Source organism: Uranotaenia lowii, chromosome 2 (assembly GCF_029784155.1).
Source record: "Uranotaenia lowii strain MFRU-FL chromosome 2, ASM2978415v1, whole genome shotgun sequence".
NCBI classification, from domain to species: Eukaryota; Metazoa; Arthropoda; class Insecta; order Diptera; family Culicidae; genus Uranotaenia; species Uranotaenia lowii.
Window position 1 is genome coordinate 117,655,566 of NC_073692.1, and position 19,857 is coordinate 117,675,422.

At 32.3% G+C, this 19,857-nt stretch overlaps 1 protein-coding gene across 1 annotated transcript in view; it reads right to left on the minus strand.

Moving 5' to 3' along the window:
* LOC129743637 (protein O-mannosyl-transferase TMTC2-like) overlaps positions 1–19,857 on the minus strand; it is an 878,041-nt gene that overhangs the window by 169,829 nt on the left and 688,355 nt on the right. The window contains exon 7 of the mRNA XM_055735714.1: positions 6,121–6,206. Coding sequence (XP_055591689.1) covers positions 6,121–6,206 — 86 coding nt within the window. The remainder of the gene's footprint in view (positions 1–6,120; positions 6,207–19,857) is intronic.

The window sequence follows — 19,857 nt, forward strand, 5'->3', positions numbered from 1 at the left end:
TCTTAAACTGTTGATAACACAAAATTTTCTCTCTAAAATACATTGTATTTTTTTCTATCACAACTTCACTAAGTTTATCAGTACCTTCAATTGATCATACGCAAACATAAAGTTCAAATGATCGATAGCAAATAAGTTCACCTTCAATATAAAAAAAACTTAAAATTAATGTTATGCAGTCCGGGTTATTTGAATGTAAGTACAAGTAATTTCTTTTATTTTTCAGAAATTTCGTATTTGGAGCATTATTCAAAAACTGTTCTACTGCGATTTTTTATAATTTCATTTTCGGATTCGATGCCTGATTTAACAGTTAAAATTTGTGTAAGTCGATGAAGTTCACGATTTTTTTGAATTTTGTATACTAGTGTTATTTCTCAAATTTGTTCAAAAACTGCTCATCGAGGAACAGAATCATGCAAAACATTCATTTTAACTTCCCGTATGTTCATCAAAAAAGAACAAATAACGTTCATGAAATGCATTTGAACAACTGATTACTCTTGATGAAAAAAATAAAATTCTTATAATAAAGTTTTTATTTCAAATTCCCAGTCATTTCCCGATACGCTAGCAACTCTTCTTTAAATAACCATCATGTCTCCATAAAAGGTAGTTTTATGGAAATACAAATATAAGAGCTCAAGAGTAAACCAAAAACGTTGAATCAAATTTCATTAAGAACAAATATTCAGTGTTTCAACTAGAAATTTTATTTTAAAAACATGATATTAGAAACAAGTTACAAATAAAGTTTAAATACTAAATTGAGAATCAGAGTTACAATCAGATTAAGGAATTGTAAGTTTTGAAATTAATTTTTATTCAATACCTTCACAGAAAGAAAAATGTAATCTTACATTACAGGTTTTCACATCATCGCCACGAAAAATATTAAAAAGATTATTACATTTGAAGGCTAAGATGAACTTTACATGTCACCGCATGCGAAGTTCAGCCAGTTTGCCAATTCTGTTTTGTTTTCGTTCCTATTGGATTCCCAACGAAGGCGAACTTCATCAGTTAACTTGCAATTTTATGTAAATCTTAGCGTTCGCAACGTTCGACCGTATTTTGTTGTACCTACTCGTGTGCTGTTCGCATCTGTTCGAACCGAGGTGGTGCAGCTGAGTTTGATTACTGTCTGGACCAGAGGGGGCCAAACCTAAGCCCTCGAGTCCATGGTCGTTCCTCTGGAGACTCAGTGGAGGGTGGGCACACAAGGCCTTCTTTTTTGGCTAGCTCGATCTTGAGCAGGAACGGAGCTCCTCAAGGTCGGCTTTCACAAAATTGCTGATCGCGGACTCTTCGGAGTAATTAAACGCACTATCTCTGCAAAATTAGCGTTTTAAAGTTTTTTTTATTAGAATACCTGTGTGTGTCGTGTATCGTGTACTTCGTTGGGCCGGCCTTCGCTGCTGATGGTACTTCTCGGAACGCTCTGGGATCTAGATATGATGTGACTAGGCAACTGTTGAGAATTGGCGGTAACTCTGCCAATTCCTCTTCAGCTCCTCAGGCCGGAACGGATCCGTTGAATCCGTTCAGCCTACCGATGGCGCAGGGAATGCAAATAGTCCCGGATGGGCGCCTGTTCTTCTGGTCTCAATGGCAGTACCAGATGCGGACCTCGACGATTCGACGAAGTCCCAGAATGCATGGACCAGATTAGACTTTTGGGTCCTAGTGGGAATAACAAATTATGAGTCTTGAACGAGGGCTACCGGGATTTCCTTTAACTCGCGCTTTACCTGATTCGTACTCTCGCACAATCACTTCTTGTCTTCCGCTGTGCACGTTTCTTGTTAGATATGTAAGACTTTTAACTTTGTCTTTTAACCTGTTTTTGTGTTTTTAGGTTAGGTTTTAAAGAAATTACGATCTTTATCACGATCCTTACGTCTTGGCGGCTAAAGCGGAAAGAAATCTTCTTTTTCTTGTTATCGGTAGATCCTCTCGACCCATACAAATTATACCACTTAATTCTGGACTAAAATATTTTAATATGTGCGTTCTCTATCGTTCCGTTCTAGTACCTCCATTTCGTGTATTTGTTTAAGTGTGCCTCTGTTAACAAGTTGTGTTCTTGTGAGTGCTGCATTTTTAAACCTAGTAAACTATCTTGCTCTGATGATATTAATGAATGAACAAATAACAAATAACAATTACCAATTTATATTTATTTTATAGGAAAAAGTAAAGAAAGATTAAATTAAGCAAACTTAAATGAGTTGAATATCGCAACGGTAACAGTTTCAAAGCAAGTAAGTGAGAAATAAAATTTAATACCCTTCTAATTATTGTAATTATTATATCAAATGGTCAATTTTATTTGTTCCAGAAAAAATGCCACTTGAATTCAACGGAAGCTCGGGCTACTCCAAGCTACTGACAACTTATTTTCCTACCAGCATGTCAATCGCCGTTGCCGTCGTCGGGGGAATAGCACCAAAAAAAACTGGTATTCGTGAAAATTTATTGAATACCAATTTTTCTTGTATGGATCAAATAAAATGTATGTGTAAGATATTAAAATCTCTTATCGACAAATATATAATAAAATGGAAAGCTCTCTTATCGACAAATATCGATGCTTTTCTTATTGGATATACAACCATACCAGAAAGAATGATTGGAAATGTAGGTTTACAGTAAACAAATCAGTTGAAAGCGATGGGAAGGTTACATGAATTAAACCGTTTTGATACATGTAAATACCCGATTCCCTTTAACCCATGCAGTTGCATATAATGTTACAAGGATTTTTCTAGCTGTGTTTATAAAGTTTAAAAAAATCTTTCACATGTCATTTTAATAATGAATTAAAAATTTTAATACTAAACTTAAAGAACAATTTCTATAAGATCAAATATTGTTTTAATTAATGTGAAAAAAAAAGTAAATTTGAAAATATAAATTCAGAATGACGATTAAATGTTCAAAACAAACGCTCAGTAATCATTGAAAAATTTCGATAAGGAGTCCAAATAAGTTCGGTACCTCAAACAAAGAACTCGATTTCTCGAAACAAGAAACACCATGAAATTTAAGAACCAACACAAGATATGATAAAACTGGTGTATTTAATCTTAATTGCAAAATAGTGAAGAAGATTGAAATCCTAAAAATATTCATGTTGAAAGATTGTTTACTCTGTGGAAATTGCAATTCAAATTTGAGAATGCGTTTATACTGCATATGAGTACACTGTGGTTTTTTTATGCGGTTTTTTTACACGGTATTTTTTACGCGGCTTTTTTTATGCGGATTTTCGAATTGACGCGGTTTTTTTACGCGGATTTTCGAATAAACGCGGTTTTTCAGAGAAAATATTCTAAGACTTTTTTAAAGGAAAACACTTGAAATCCTTTTGTAGTTTGGAAAATCTTAGCACTGAGACTAAGAACGTGATACATGAGATCAGAGACCTGAGACCTGAGACTTGAGACCTGAGACCTGAGACATGAGACCTGAGATTTGAGACCTGAAATATGAGACTCGAGATCTGAGACACGAGACATGAGACCTGAGACTTGAGACCTGAGACATGAGACATGAGACCTGAGACATGAGACATGAGATATAAGACCTAAGACATGAGACCTGAGACACGAGACATGAGACATGAGACATGAGACATGAGACATAAGACCTAAGACATGAGACCTGAGACATGAGACCTGAGACATGAGACTATCATTGTACGCAAATTTTTAAATAATCATGGTTCTTACGCGTTTTTCTAGTAACGTGCTTTTTTGCGCGAATTTTCTAATTCAAATGGATTTTTTACGAGGATTTTCGAATTTCGGGGATTTTTAACGTGGATTTTCAAATTAACGAGGTTTTTTTTACGCGGATTTTCGAATTAACGCGTTTTTTTCCTACGCGGATTTCCGAATTAACGCGGTTTTTTTTACGCGGATTTTCGAATTAACGCGGTTTTTTGTACTCGGTTTTTTTTTAACGCGGGACGAAATACCGCGTAAAATAAACCTCAGTGTATAGTTTAAAAATAGAAATAGGTACCTTAGAAGTATATAGCTTCTGTTATTTCAGTTGGAATAGTTTAAGCTCGAATTCAAATAGTAGTTTTTTTCATATTTTCATTTGTTTTTTTAAATTAAATGTTTGAAATAAGTGTATAAAGAAAACTTAGTCGATTTGGGGTCGTTTTGAAATTTCTTAAACTCCGAGGTCTTGAAAGCTTCGTTCTGGTTCAAAACTGATTCATGATTTTATGCAGAATTTTGATTTAACGTTTACATGTGTAAGTTTGAACTTTTATGTTCAATATTTTGTTCTGAAAAACCTACATAATTTTCGTTTCTTCTGTGGTACCAAGCCTGGTAATGGTTTTGTGCTAATTTATGAATTTTTGAAAAGATATTTTCCACTTTACAATTTTGTCCTACGTTCTGCAAATTTTCTTCCAAGATTTGGTAATTGCTGAAATTTATTTAAATTTTTACAAAGAATAAAAGTTATTCCAGCTGACGAAAAGTCGTAATTTTTTTTTGTGATGAATATGTTTCATTACCTTTACTTTTGTTTGATTTACTAGGAACTAAAAAATAAATAAATTCAATTTTCAAAAATAAAGATAAAATAATGTTTTTTATTGAAAAGCATTTAAGATTTTCCAGATTTATTCGGAAATGCCCAGGAAGTGTGTAAAGTGAACAAGTGAAGCAAACTACAGTATGAATTTGTTGCTGAAATATTGCAAAAACAAGGTAGTATTTTGCCGAATTTATATACATCATATAATCAAATTCTATGAGCTTTAGCATTACCTAAATTCCTATTAATATTCAAAAATGATTCAAACGCTGCTGACATGTTTCGGAAAAAAATTAAAATTTTGATGTATCTTTTCTCACATTTTTTTTTGCATCACTGGATTTTGCATGGTTATGTCCAAATTTTGGGATGAGAAATTCAAATTCATATGACCAGATTTGTCAGGGTTTGAAACAAATGTCCTGGTTTGCGCAGCTCTCATTAATGCAGGAGAAAATCTACAATGCTAATGCTAAAAATTGATAATTGGAGTTATTCCAACAATTTTGTTTTTTTTTTCTTTTCAAATTGTATACAAGACACTCAGTTTGAAAAAAAAAACACAAAAAAGTATTCAACAGATCAACCTCCCATGTCCTTCCAGAAACTCTCCACAGAGGTTAGCTTAATCACTTTTCTCGATAACGCATCGGTACCTCTATATGGTTTGTTCAATAGCTATTCCAACAATGGACGCCATCAATGGAGCACAAGAAATGGTCATCTTTCTTGAAAATATCATCACATCTGATCCGGGACCCCAGAAGAACGATAATCAAGGAGAGTGGTTTATTCGGACCTCGCCTCGGTCGGTCGGGTTTCCATGGCGGATGGGAGTTATCGATCCCGAGGCCAACAAAGCAGAAAGAAAAGAATAACGAACAATCACCCAAGTTGATGTGTGTGTGTAAGTAGGAATGTTTGTCTGAACAACAGCTCGGGAAAACGAGAGGAAAAGTACGATTGGAAAGCTGGCTAGCTGGCTGAAAACAAAACAACAGACAGAAAAGGTGGATGAAAATTCAACCGAATGCAACGGAATGGAACGAGCTGAATCGAAACGGAATCGGACCGTCAACATCAAGGCAACTTTCTACCGATTCCACTACCCGGTCAAGAGGACCTTTTTTGTTCTGCTGCCGTCGTCGGTCGCTTCGAGTCAAATGAAAAGAAGAAAAGTTGGGACAAAAAAAATGAAACAAAAACAATCAATTCGTCACGCTTTGGGACGAAACACCAGCAGCAACAACAAAAACAACAACCAGAACGACAACAGCAATAAGATGTGGGGCAAAACCATCTGGTTGATTTTTGGGGTGCTTTTGTCGTTTCTGATGTTGCCGAGCTTTCGAGTTTTCACAATCAGTCGGTGATATCGGTTTAAAGTGGACCTGATAAGGGGAGCCACGTCGCCGTTTAGGAAATCGATAAAGTTGCACTTAAATTGTAAGAAAAATCGTTGACGAAATAATGTCGGTAGACGATATTCTTAAACGAGCTTATCGAAATGATTTGTCTGGATACTTTGAATTTATGATACATGTTTTAGGTACTTACGTGCCAAAGATGGTCGGAATTGGATCGCTTTCCTGAAGCTCTCCACTGCTTCGGCGTAGTCTTGTTGATTTTGTAGTAATATTCCTCTGAAATAAACAGAACAAAAATGCCGAAGTTAGAATAAGTCTGACTCTAGTTGTTGAACTGTGGATTCAAATATGTCACTGTGTTTTCAGAAGATGTTTTAAAGAAAAAAAATAGTTACTTTTTTTTCAGAAATGGAAAATATAGCTTTTTCTGAGTCTTTTTAGGTGCAATTTAAAATTTGGCAAGAGAGTCCCCTACACTTCGAGTTTTCTTAGATTTGTAGTCCATATTTTAAAATTTTCATCTGTAAAATAACTTTAGTTCAATGTGTTCTTTTGAAGCTTTAATTTTTTTTGGAAATTGATATTATTCTGAATAATAAAAATCACACAGATTAAAAATTTGGGTTTTCTAAAAAGTTTTATTTTAACATGCAGTTTTTATTCAAAATTCTTTATTTGAAATATACTTGTTATTATTTGTGTTGACCAAAAGTAACATACATTGATATACATATGTATATTTCTGGAAAATCATCAAACATTCTTTGACTGGTTTGGAAATATTAAAAATCTTTTATTTAAACTTGAAATTATGATTTCATCGGCGGTTTTAGACTAGATTTATGCATTGCAAAAAAAATTAAATACAATAAATTTCTTTAGTTAATTTAAAGTACAAATGGAAAGAACAAACATGATGAATCTCGAGCGCTTCAAGCTAGTTTATATCGATCATTTGTAATGCAATTGTTCATAAGATCAACAAAACTGTTGATATTTTTTAATTTAAGATCGACCTAGTTCTAGGAAAGCATTATTCAAAATTTCAAATTTATCAACGGTTTTGAACAAGATTAATTCATTTTATAAAATACCTTCCAAAAAAGTTCAAAATTCAGTTTGTAACAAAAATCCAAGATTTTATTTGTTATAATGGACTGAAATAATGAATCGCGATAAGCGGTTCCAAGTATTAAATGTTTTTCTTGATCTTTGAGCTTGTTTATTGAAATTCCTTTCATTGTTTTCACAATAACAAATATTCTAAAGATAATGGATTCATACGAATTCATCAATGGATTCAAATAACTCCAGATAAATATGATAATTTCAAACAATGTAACCCTCCCAGACTGCTGACAGGATTTGCCAGACGATTTTCAAAAATAAAGGTAAGGAGATATTTTTAAGTAAACTTATTTGTGTTTATTGCGTTTTTCCTGTTACTTGTTTAAAACAATTTTGAAAAATTTTCATTACTTATGGTGATATTGTTGAGTTAATCAATTCAATTTTATAGTATTAAACCTTAAAAATTATACAGTGAGCGAAATAAGAAAAGCACCACTATGTGTTTTGCTTGTTAAAATATGAATGATTGAAAATTATGAAAATTTTCTTCCACAGATTGTTCTGAATTTCTTAACGGATAAATCATGCATAAGTTTACTTTTTTGGACGTAGCAATTGGCGTTGGGGACCAAAAATGTGGAAATAGGGTGCGAAATAAGAATAGAACCACTTGAGTTTTTCTAACAAAATTAAGATTATTTTCAAAAATTTACTGTGTCAAAGTGAATAATAATGCTTCTACGAGTTATTTGAATAGATAACTGCATTTTAGGAGTTTTCCAGAATTCCAAAGGTTTTCAAAGGTTTTAAAATGGGGGTTTTGAGAGATGCTCCTCAAGCGTTAAGAAATTAAATATTTGAGCTGTAATTTTTTATCAAGTTACTAATTTTCTTGATAACAATGACGTGAAATGATGAAACAAACATTTGGGATTAATTTTTAATCAGAAAAAATAGGTTGGAAATCAAAAACTTTGATTTTGTTCAGTAAACCACACTTTTTTCCAGTTTCAAGTCGTAGGTGGCAGCACTATCTTGCAGTTAACGCCAAATTTTGTCCCAATATTGATTTTCCAGGTTTATTGAGGCCCATAATCGTCATTTTGAGGTATTTTCCCATTACAGTTTTGTGGAAGTTCACGCTGCTGAGAGCTTTTCCGGATTTGCAAAAGAATCACCAGCACTAAAATGTACAACCGCCAAAATTCCTGCTCATCTCAACTTCCAATTCAATTGCAAATCATACCAATAATACTGCTAGCCCTCTGGTCTATCAAGCTGCATCCCAAAGTATAACTTTATTCTGATAATCGGTCCGTTCACACGGTACATGTATTTATTTCTTGACCGAAATCGTCCAGCACTCCCTAATTAATCCCAGATATTTGAAAATGGGCATGAATTTGGTATAATGGCAAGAAAAGACTGCCATCTATGACTTAAAACTAGAGAAATATTGTTTGATTATTGAAAAACATTAGTATTTTTGAATTCCAACCTGCTTTTTGGATTCAAACTCAGCCTCAAATCTATGTTTCATCATTTTGCATCATACTTATGAATGTTTATGAGGAAATCAAGCAGTTTGATAAAGTTTTATAGCTCAAATATAAAATTCCTTACCGCTAGAGGAGCATCTCTCAAAACTCCCATTTTAAAACCTTTGAAAACCTTTGGAATTCTGGAAAACTCCGAAAATGCAGTTATCTATTCAAATAACTCGTAGAAGCATTATTATTCACTTTTACACAGTAAATTTTAAAACTAATCTAGTTTTTGTTGGAAAAACTCAAGTGGTTCTATTCTTATTTCGCACCCCATTTCCACATTTTTGGTCCTCAACGCCAATTGCTACGTCCAAAAAAAAAGTAAACTTATGCTTGATTTATCCGTTAAGAAATTCAGAACAATCTGTGGAAGAAAATTTTCGTAATTTCCAATCATTCATATTTTAACAAGCAAAACACATAGTGGTGCTATTCTTTTTTCGCTCACTGTAAGAATAAACACCTGTGATAAAAAACACTTAATATACACATACATTTTAAGTCGAATATACACTTAATTTTAAGTGGAAATGAACCAGAAAAAGCTCTTCTTTCTGCTTCTACTCATGCAAAAATAACTGCGAGGAACATTGATAACTTTTTAAAATTCATTTTCAAAAATTTTGGAAACGGTTCCTTTTCTGTATCAATTATTTTTTAAATATTTACTCAAGTAAGAGCATGTTCCCTGGTGTTGGAAAATAGTGGTAGATATTTTGACACTTGTGGCACATATTGAAAACTTTACCATGCAAAAACATTTTCAAGATCCTCAGTTCAGTTCGGCCTTCATTTTTTTTACAACACGTGTTGTATTTTCGTATGCTGTGATGCAAAAATAGCTCGATTTCTATCACATACGACTGATATAAAAACAGTGTTGTAAAAAAATACAACGCCCAAAGATCTTGAAAACATTTTTGCATGGTAAAATTTTCAAAATGTCAAAATTTCTACCAGTTTTTCCCAACACCAGTGAACTTGCTCTAAGGAGTATACAACAAGACCATTTATATTAGAATATTCTTATGACATTAGAAGCTATAACTAAATGTTTATTACAAAAGCAGATTTCTGGTTTCGGTGTAACTTTGATCACACTGGTTGTTACGTATATCTTCAAAATTATTGTTTTGATGCCAATTAGCACTGAAGGCGTAAAACATCAATCAAGTAATTTTTTTTTGAACTCAATTGATTTTTTTAACGTTTTCTTTTAAAAAGAAATATACTCAAAAGATGTACAATATTGCTACATTTAGGGGCAAAAATTATAAACATTTCTCAAAAATTTTTGGCCTTAAAAACAGATAGAATTCCTATGACCTTTTTCATATGAATAATAACCATTTGATAGGGTTTTTAGCTATTTGTTCTATACAAGCTTTCTCAAAGAAAATGTCCATTTTTTAATATCCAGAAATTGTCATATAATGAATATGAAAATATATTTAAAACAATACTTTTATTGAAAAAAAAGTTAAACTCTCATAAAAAACAACTCATTTGCTTCTATACGCTTTCATTTTATCAGAAAAGATGTTTGTTGAAAAGTCTTCGAAAAAACACATACTTTAAATCTTCAAAACTACATTTCAAGTTTTATAAAAAAATCTCAGATACTATAAATCTTCAAAACTGCATTTCAAGTAATATAAAAAAATCTCCAACTGCGAACCAAATAAAGCCTTTTTGAAACTCAATTCATAGGCTTTTAAACGTAAAAAACATTCTCCATACATTTTTACTTCAGACTTAGTTAATGATGATTATCTGCAAAACTTTCATGTTGATCAAAGCTACCCCGGTGATCAAAGTTCCCGCAGTTTACGGTGGTGTATTTTTTTTCTTGAAGTCCTTATATGAAACACAGCATGACCTTTTCTACTAAAAATTTATCGAAAAATAAAACGCCTATAGGTTTTAGGGCGCTTATCATAAAATCAATGCTTTAGCGATATCAAATGAAAAAAAAATTCATCTTATTTGATACACATAGTACACCGATAACCAACAACACGGTTGCAATAAAATGAAATTTTTCAATGCAACCCAAGTACTGTTTACATTAAATCCATTTAAAATTTGAACAATTTTGTAATATCTTTGTTTTCTGGTGAATTAAAAATTCATTAACGAATTTATTTCTGTAACAGGATATCTGTCAGGTGGTAAAGATTTCCAAGAAAATGTTACAAATTTTATAAAAGCAAATTCTTTTTTGCAATCAAATTTTGAGCACAGATCAACAGACGTAAAATCTTGAGCTAAAACCTAATCATAGTTTTTTTTTTTTTTTAAATTAATTTATTAACTAAATCTGACCTTTACGTGTACATAATCATAGTTTTTTATTTTTTTTATTTTTTTTTTTTTTTCGTTTAGTTCAAACCAATTATTGATTTTAAATGTACCATCAGATTCCATCATCAGATGGAGGTGCCAAATGTTTTTTTTTTTTTCAAATCAGGACACCATAAGGAAAAAGTGAGGACTTTTCAGGACACCACAAATTCTACTAAGATTGGACGAAAAATGATGAAGTACAGAAACTGAAGACGTCTTGATTCATGCAACTAATAGAGCAGAATCTTGGCTGGCCTGCAATTCATTTTGAAAAACATTATTTAAACATCATCTGAAAAAAAAAACATTATTATCGGTAATATAGGTTCAACTTTCTTAATAGAGATTTGTTCGATATCTTAACCTGATCATTTAACTGTGGATTTCATTACAATTTAAACCCCCCTCCTCTTCTCCAAAAGACCAGGAAAAGCAAGCTCTACAATTGAAAATTTTAAATTCTCAACAACTTTTTTTAAGATTGAGTTATGTTATTCAAGAGTAACAAATTTTATTAAGATCTGCTGTCAAACCCTTTAAATCTAATCCCAGGTTAAGAGTTCAATTACAGTTATTAAAAATTTTCTCACTTTTTGATTCAAATTCTTTTTTGAATATAAAATTTTAAGCAAAAATAAACTTACGTCGAATAATAAATTTCTGATTTCCAAAATAATTTTCTGTTTTCATTTTTCGGATCCTGTATTCATTTCAGGTTTTAAGTATTTCAATTCGAATCATTATAAGAAATTCAAAATAAGCCTGTTTCAAATTCCTGGTTCTAATTTGGTTTTGTTTTTCTTATAAAGTTTTATCCTTGAACTTCGAAATGCATGTGTATTTAAAAAATTAAGATGACTGTTTTCCAAATGTGAAAAAAAAAATTGAAAACCATCTTGAGTTTTGATATTCCAAATCTTAATAGAAATGCAGAACTTGAACAAAGTTAAACTTAAAAGAAGCGATCCAGAATTGAAAACTTAGGAAAAGATTCGTCATAAAAAAATTATATTTTTATTAAGATTCAGTGTCACATTAGGAAAAAAAAATAAAATAATGAATCCAGCTTGAAACCCAATACTTAATTGAGGGTTCTGAAACAGATTTCACATCTTAGCTCATATTTGAAATTCTGAAATGGAATTTAGATTCAAAACCGTTTTGGAATTCGGAAGGAAGTTCAAGTTCAAATCTTCAATGCAAGTTAAAATTGGGGCCTTTGGGTCAAAGGTTGTGCATGAAAGATTGTTTCGAGGAAAATGCACTTAAGCTTTGTTTTGTTCCAATAAATTACATAGATATTTTTTGATGATTTTTTTTAATGAGTTTGTTCTTCTAAAAGGAAAAAAAGATATTTGACATCATTTTCAAAAAAAAAAAAAATGCATTCAACGTTTACTGAGCGACACCTTAATTAATTCTTTTTTTTAGGATTCTCAATTCTTTTAAGATTTGAAAAGACACGTATGTATTTAGATTTTTGCATTTATACCCCTTTGCAATCATATAAATTTACCCAGAGGTTTCTTCAACAGATCAAAACATAAGAAAGTAGTGGAAAAATAAAAAAGAAGTATGTTTGGCAGTCAAGGATTCCTTTTAGATTAATATTTCAATTTTCTTAAAATGGTCACTTATGGGCATCAATTCAGATTCAGAATTGGTATTATCAATCAATCAGATCGGGAAGAGTTTCAAAACTGCGAAAACATGTCAAGAGCTTACTTGGCTGCTGTTAGCATCTGTACTAAAAAAATGATGATGCAGCCTTGCCTTACTTAAAATGTTTCTAACTATAGAGAAAAATCAATAAAATTGTCTTATTGACATCTTTTGAAGCATACATTTTAATTTTAATAAGTTAAAATGTGTCATCTATAGTGCCGATTGAAAGCTACGAACCATTTTTTAACGGCGCAATAGATATTTAAAAGGTTTTGTTTAAAAAGAGCATTTAAAAATTTTATAAATATGAACAAAGATTTGTATTTAGAGCTTTGGAATTCAGTTCTCATTAGCGGCAGTAAGATGATATTGAATTTTTACAAATAAATGTTTGAATGGTGTCAAATTTTATGGTTTTTTAAGAGTTGTTGGTAAAAAATCGAGTTTGAAATTTTCTTTTTAATTTTCTACTCTTTTCCGTTTCTGGTCTATTATTGAATTTTTTTTGATTCGTTTGGTGTCAAGCACAGTTTGAAATTCCTTATTCAAGTTATGAAATTGAATGTTTAATTAATAAAAAACTTTCGAAAGAATTACTTATTGAGCAATTTATCAACATACTTTTCCTCGATGATAGATAAATTTAAATTAAACAATTATACCCAATACCTACAATTTCAATTCGAAAATTTTAAGTGATTTCCTTTTCAAGAGATAAACATAGATTGTCTCAAAAAAGCTCAGATGATTTTAACGTTTCAACTGAATAAAGTTAAATACCTACTATTTAGAAGCAAAAACAAGAAGAATGTATTTCCAATTGAAATCTTGAACTTGTTGAAATTTGATCGCAAGTCATTTGATTTTATTTTTGAACATCGTTCCCTGGTGTTTTTGGCACTAGTGCTTATCAAGTCTCGTCCATTCTTCCTTTTTGAAAGATTTTAAAACCAGATTAAAGTTGAAACCTCGTCTTAAAATATTCAATGTAGATATGAAGATTTGGGTGCCAGCCAAATGGGTCATGTTGAATTTCAAAAACCGACTAAATACATTTTAAAGATTGGCACAATAAACTTATCTGTGCAAAATTTCAGTTCAGTCAAACTTTATTTAGGAACGCCTCAAAGTGCTCTAAGCTTCGGTTTGTTACCCTTAAAAACACCAAAAGATATCGGTCAAATCGAAATTTAAATATTGATGCCAAATGATTAATAAATTCATGGAACGCCGAGATCTGGAGTTATCTCGCAAAAAATTGTGGCCAAAAGGCGACTATCTGGGACGGGCTGTTTCTCGGATAGTCCGCCAATTTTCGGAAAAACAGCTTAGTCCCGAAAAGTCAATTTTCGGCAATGAATTTTTTTTCGAGAGAACATCAGAACTCGACATGCATTTTTACAATTTCGATTTTCCAAATTTTGATTGTCCTCCCTCTTGACGTGATTTTATAAATTTTTCAAGTCGATTTTTGACAAAAAAAAATTGGCTTGACGGATTTCCACGTTTTATGCATTTTATGCATCGAAATTTGATATTCCAATTTGCTCATTTGTTTGATTTGGTGATTTTGAGGGTAAAAAAGCCGAAACTTTGAGCGATTTGTAGAGATTACCTGTACAGATAAGTTTTTGGGTCAATCTGCTAAATGTATAAGGTCGGTTTTCAAAAGTCGATCATGAAATTCTGGCCATTAATCAATTCCCACCAGAATTTAGATATTTCGTCATAAAAAATTCTCCTGCCTGCACCCGGAACCTCGACGAAAAAAAAGAAACTTTTTTGAAATAATCAAGGCTTTAACAAACGTTTAGTTTACACAAATTTGATATGTGAATCATCAGCTCAAATAAATTTGTTTCAAAAGTTTTATCAGTAGGTACAATAGATTTTACCAGTGAAGTAACTTTTTTTTGAGCCAATTCTTAACTTTTACTAAGAATTTATTAAAGCAAGTTTTTTTTATTTATTCTCTTAGTTTCATTCATATTTGCTTACATAAAACCTCATAATCAGTGATTTCATCCCCCTGTGATGATAACATCATTAAACTAGCCAGAAGGCAATAAAAATACTTTGGGCAATAAACCACCGGTTTCGGTTTATTTCTTTTCCGTTTGTGTGACCAACGATGTCAATTAAATAAGGCCAAGATCGACTCAAGAAAAACATAGGAAAGACAAAAAATCCGCACAAAATACGCCCCTTCAGTATTTCACTTTGATTTACTTCTCACACTTTATCTTCTCTGGGAAAAAGTTTTTCCCAACTTTCCTACAATCTGATGTCCTCCCGAGAACCACGTTGTCCAAATACAGCTACTCATTCTGTCCATCTTTTTTCCGGTAAACCTTGAATAGACAACTCTGGATGGACATCCAGAGCTGCGGCATTTGCCAAACACTCACCCAAATTCGACATCCACCCCGAGACCGCAGAATCGTTTCTCCCTTGTGAAAATTGTGCCAATTTCCCAATCTTCCGAACCCCAGCTTCCAATTGGGTCCATTCACATACACATACATACACGCTCATTCAACTTGCCGGATGTCTTTTCGCCGCATATTTAGATAGAACGTTCGAGAAGGTGAACTGCCAACTGATGCAGGGTTCAAACCTCGTGGACAGCGGCAGTCAAGCAAAAAAAACCGTACTCCAATCCCATATTTCTGCGGTTATTTATTGGTCTCTTGTTTTTCGTGTAAATTGTTGCGGCCACGGTTTTGTCAACTTTTGCTGGTTTTCCGGAGAATTGTCATTTGTCCCGCATCCACCTTGTTTCCTCTCATCTTGGGACAAGCTTTGGGAGACACCGATCTCGACACCGGCCAACAATCGATACGGAAGACTGGACTGGACCGGCAATCTCATCCTCAAACATACACGGCTGGTTGGCTGGTTGTACCGTTTGGCGAGGAAAAAATAATCCTTGGATCCTTTTTTGCCAGGCGCCATCATCGGTGGGATGTTTGTTTTTAAAAAGAGTTTTCCTAAAACTAAACAGTTCTAGAGATGCCAGATGGTCATTCTGTTTTCAACTAATATTTTTTGGTAGTTTCAACATAAGGTTGCCAGAATTTTTTCAACACGTATCCGGGTCAGCCAAATCCGGATCATGTTATAAAAAACCTGGCGAAATTTGGGCATTTGATTTCAAAAGTGAAAACCATAAATCCGGGCAATATCCGGGCAAATTTTCCCAAAACCCAGAAAAAACTCAATATAAATCAAGAAAAACAAATTTAAAAAAAAACATTTCATCAAAAAAGGCGTTCAGAGGCGTTTGTTGTATTTTTTTTTTGTAGGATTTGCAAAATAAAGTGAATAAACCTGGCGAAATTTGGGCATTTGATTTCAAAAGTGAAAACCATAAATCCGGGCAATATCCGGGCAAATTTTCCCAAAACTCAGAAAATACTCAATATAAATCAAGAAAAACAAATTAAAAAAAAACATTTCATCAAAAAAGGCGTTCAGAAGCGTTTGTTGTATTTTTTTTTTGTAGGATTTGCAAAATAAAGTGAATAAATCCAAGTAAAATCCGGGCATTTTGAATGACATCTGGGCAACCGGGCTGGGCCGGACGGTTTCCAAATTTTGTACTAAATATCCGGGCAAACCCGGATAAAACCAAGCAGTCTGGCTATCTTATTTTAACAAGACTTCAGAGCTGCTTGAATAAAAAATCTTATTGCAGATTTAGAATAAGGGTCCTAAAATAGGTTACAAAAAGCTAGGGGAGATGGGGGCATAATGGCCACCTTAAGGAAAACGGTTATTTAACCATAGAAAATAGCTATAATATGGAGGTTACATTATTGTTTCGTGTTCAGACACTTGAAAAGCCTATTCCCTAACGGGCTGAAACGTGAAAAACTAGATGAAAACGTTAAAAAATGCATTTTAAAAAATTTTGCCAAAAGCTGAAAACCAGCCACTGTGGAGGCATAATGAGAACCCCCCCTGAGGCAGTATGAGCACCATTAATCAGAGCAAGATGTGCGTTTTTGCCGGGGAATCTAGCAGCGAATTCAATTCGATGAAGTCAGGTGAGTCGTAGATTCATCAAACAAAGCAATAACAAAATAATCTAGGTCTGTTTGTAGAATACAAACAATTCACGCACGCTCATACATTAAGTGCTTTGTTCGGAGGATGATGCTACTAGCCGTATAATGTAACAATAAAAAAATCGATCATGAATTGTGAATGGAAAAAATCACCTCGAACAGAAATCTAACTCTAGTCTTTTGATTACCTCTCCGACACCTTACCAATAGGCTAAATTGTCGGATGAAAACTAGTCAAGTTGTGGCGCTATAAATCAATTTTAATTCGCTGCTAGATTCTACGGCAGAAAATGCTCATTATGCCTCGATAATATGGTGCTCTATATGCCCCTAGTAAACAAATTTAAGTAAAAAAGTGTTTTAAAATTGATAAAAGTGAAAAATCAAAAATTTTATGATGGTAAAAATTGAGAAACAATGTGTACATCATGTTGTAGTGCGTACATTATAGATCAAGGTTATTTTAAGAACATAAGTGCTTATTTCGTGGTGCTCAAATATTATAATATTTTCGTAACTTGAGAACCAAGCTAGTTTTTTTTAAATATCTCTGTAAAGATGATAAGGAGATTCCTGTTTTTGTGAAAAATTAATGCTATAGGAAGTACGAAACAAATCCTCATGAAAATTTATTTAAGAAAATACGCACTTTCGTAGAAAAGCGTAGTTCTCATTATGCCTCGGGTGCTCGTTATGCCCTCATCTCCCCTATTTTATTTTTTTGTTGGCTTGTGACAAAAATTCAACAATTCTCGAAGGATTTTTGTTTAAATTGATGAATGTAAGCATTTTGATACTATGATAAATAATGAGATGATTTATTGAATTGACAAATTTTTTTTCCAAAATTGATAATATATGGTATTGAGAGACACGCCATCTTTAAAAGAAAGAAAGCTTTCATATTCAATAATTAAAACCAACATATTACAAACACCATTTGTTATTGCCAAAATTCAATATTGGCAACAACATTGGCAACAAACATTTGGCAACATCCAATTTTGGCACATATGCTTAATCGAACGGTTTTCAGAAAAAAACAATAACTTTTAGTTTTCGCTATAACACGACCAATATTATTTAGATAATCACCATGAATACGTTTGAACGTTCTAAAATGGTGATAAAATACAACAAAAAAAAGTTTTAAAAATTTAAAAGGTACACAAAAATGAAAAAAAAGATAAACATTTAAAAAATCAACTAAAAAATTATGAAGATTGACAAAAACAGCAAATTTGACAAAAAAACAAAGATTATAAACAAAACAAGAGTAGTGCAAAACGCATAATGAAATTAGAAAAATTTATCAAAAATGACTCAGAATGGTCGGATATTGACTAAAAATAAAATAGTTCTTTTGTGAAAATAACAGAAAGCATTTAAGATAAAACCCGTTCGATTTTGGCAACATTCGATTTTGGCAACATTCAATTTCGACAACACAAATTGTTCGGGCATGTTGCCAAAATCGATTGGGGTCTGTAAATAGTAAGATATTTTCATAAACTTTTCTTTTATTATGTACAAATTCGTCTGTGTCTAAATACTCCTCCCGCTCCAAGAAAGGGCGTTTTTTTTTATTTTAAGGGATTATTTACTGTATTGAAACTCCCTTCTATTTTTTTCTAAGAGGTTGCTCTTTCTATCTTAAAATATTTAAGTTACGTCGAAACTCAAGACATTCTAGAAGCGCAGATACCATGAAAAATAACTTGCTTTTGATTAATGGTAAAATTTAATGAAAAAAGAAGTTTATATTAATTAAGATTAATCACCGTGATTTATGTTTTGAAATTAATTTTTACGGCCTTATCGGTGAATGTTATGTTCTCATAGTGAGAACATTTCAAGAATTGAAAATTATAGATGGATAGAAGAAGATTAGAAGAAAATTATAGGTGTTGAAATGAGCGGGTAGAAATTTTTAAGAAGCATTTTCACCACATACTTAACTTTTGTTCAATCACGGATCAACTATTTTGAAATGTTAGAATCGGACAGGGTTGAGTCTAACACAACACAATAGTTGATCTTTATTTGTTTATTTGATTATAAAAATTGCATCGAATTAAATGTCTTCCATGGAAGAGAAAGCAAAGCACACCAGGCCAGCAAGTTTCCTATTAATTTTAACATTCTTTGGTAAGAGTTTAAAAGTTTATTTTTTTTTTTTTCAAAAAACTTTAAGGCCTATTTTCATCCGTATAACGCTGATGTTTTGTTCCTGAAAATTGATTTAAAAACCTTCCGACTTACCCAAAGATTAATGCAAAACATGTTGCTTAATGCCTTCAGAAATTTTGTTTAAAAAGTTTTTGAAACTCTAAGCTTATTTAAAAAATCTCTCGTGGTACAAAATGTTAAAAGTGTATGGTTTTGCTTCACATACTTCTAAGATTGCCCTAATTCAGATTCACCTTATTAATCTTTGTTTTGGATAAAAAATTAAAATTTTAAATAAACTGGATCAAAATTGACAAAAGCTTATATGCAACAGCATCCGATTTTTTATCACATACATCGAATTTTGATGTTTATATGCAAATTTGGAGCCACTCAAACCGGAATTATTCTTACCTATAAGCTTTCAGGATATTTTTCCGCGAGTATCCGAGGTGATAAATATTTAAATAAAAATAATGAGGAAATGCACTAGACTTTTGTTTAAGAAATACTAGGCTTTCAAAAAATAATTCACAATAATTTCGATGAAATTTACTCAAACAATTTAGAGGCAAATACGAAAATTCAATGATTCAAATTAAATTTTTGATTGATTTTGCAAATCAAGTGCAAAAACTTGGGGAAATCTATGCGATTTGCAAGCGTAGTAGTAGTGCATAGCGTAGTCTTATATTATTAAAATTCGTTATTCGGGACTAAATTTTCACCAAGTTAGAATTTTTTGAAAAACTGTAGAAGAATTGGTGATCTGGATAAGATTTCAAGGTTTTGGCTTGATTGTATCTCTTGAAGCATTTTAGTCGTTTATCAAAATTTGATTAGGAATCAGTAATTTTGAATCGAGAGAAGAACATTTTTCTTGGCCTTTTTGGACCCTCATGAGCGGAGATAAATTCCCAAAACTCCTCTCGCACCGTTCCTACGGCTCTGTCGAGAAATAATCAAGCAAAAGGAATAAAATTTGACTTGGGAGGACATTTGGGTAGGAGAAATATTTCTAGGATGATTTCCTCCTTGCAGTGGAAAAAAGGGAGCTTG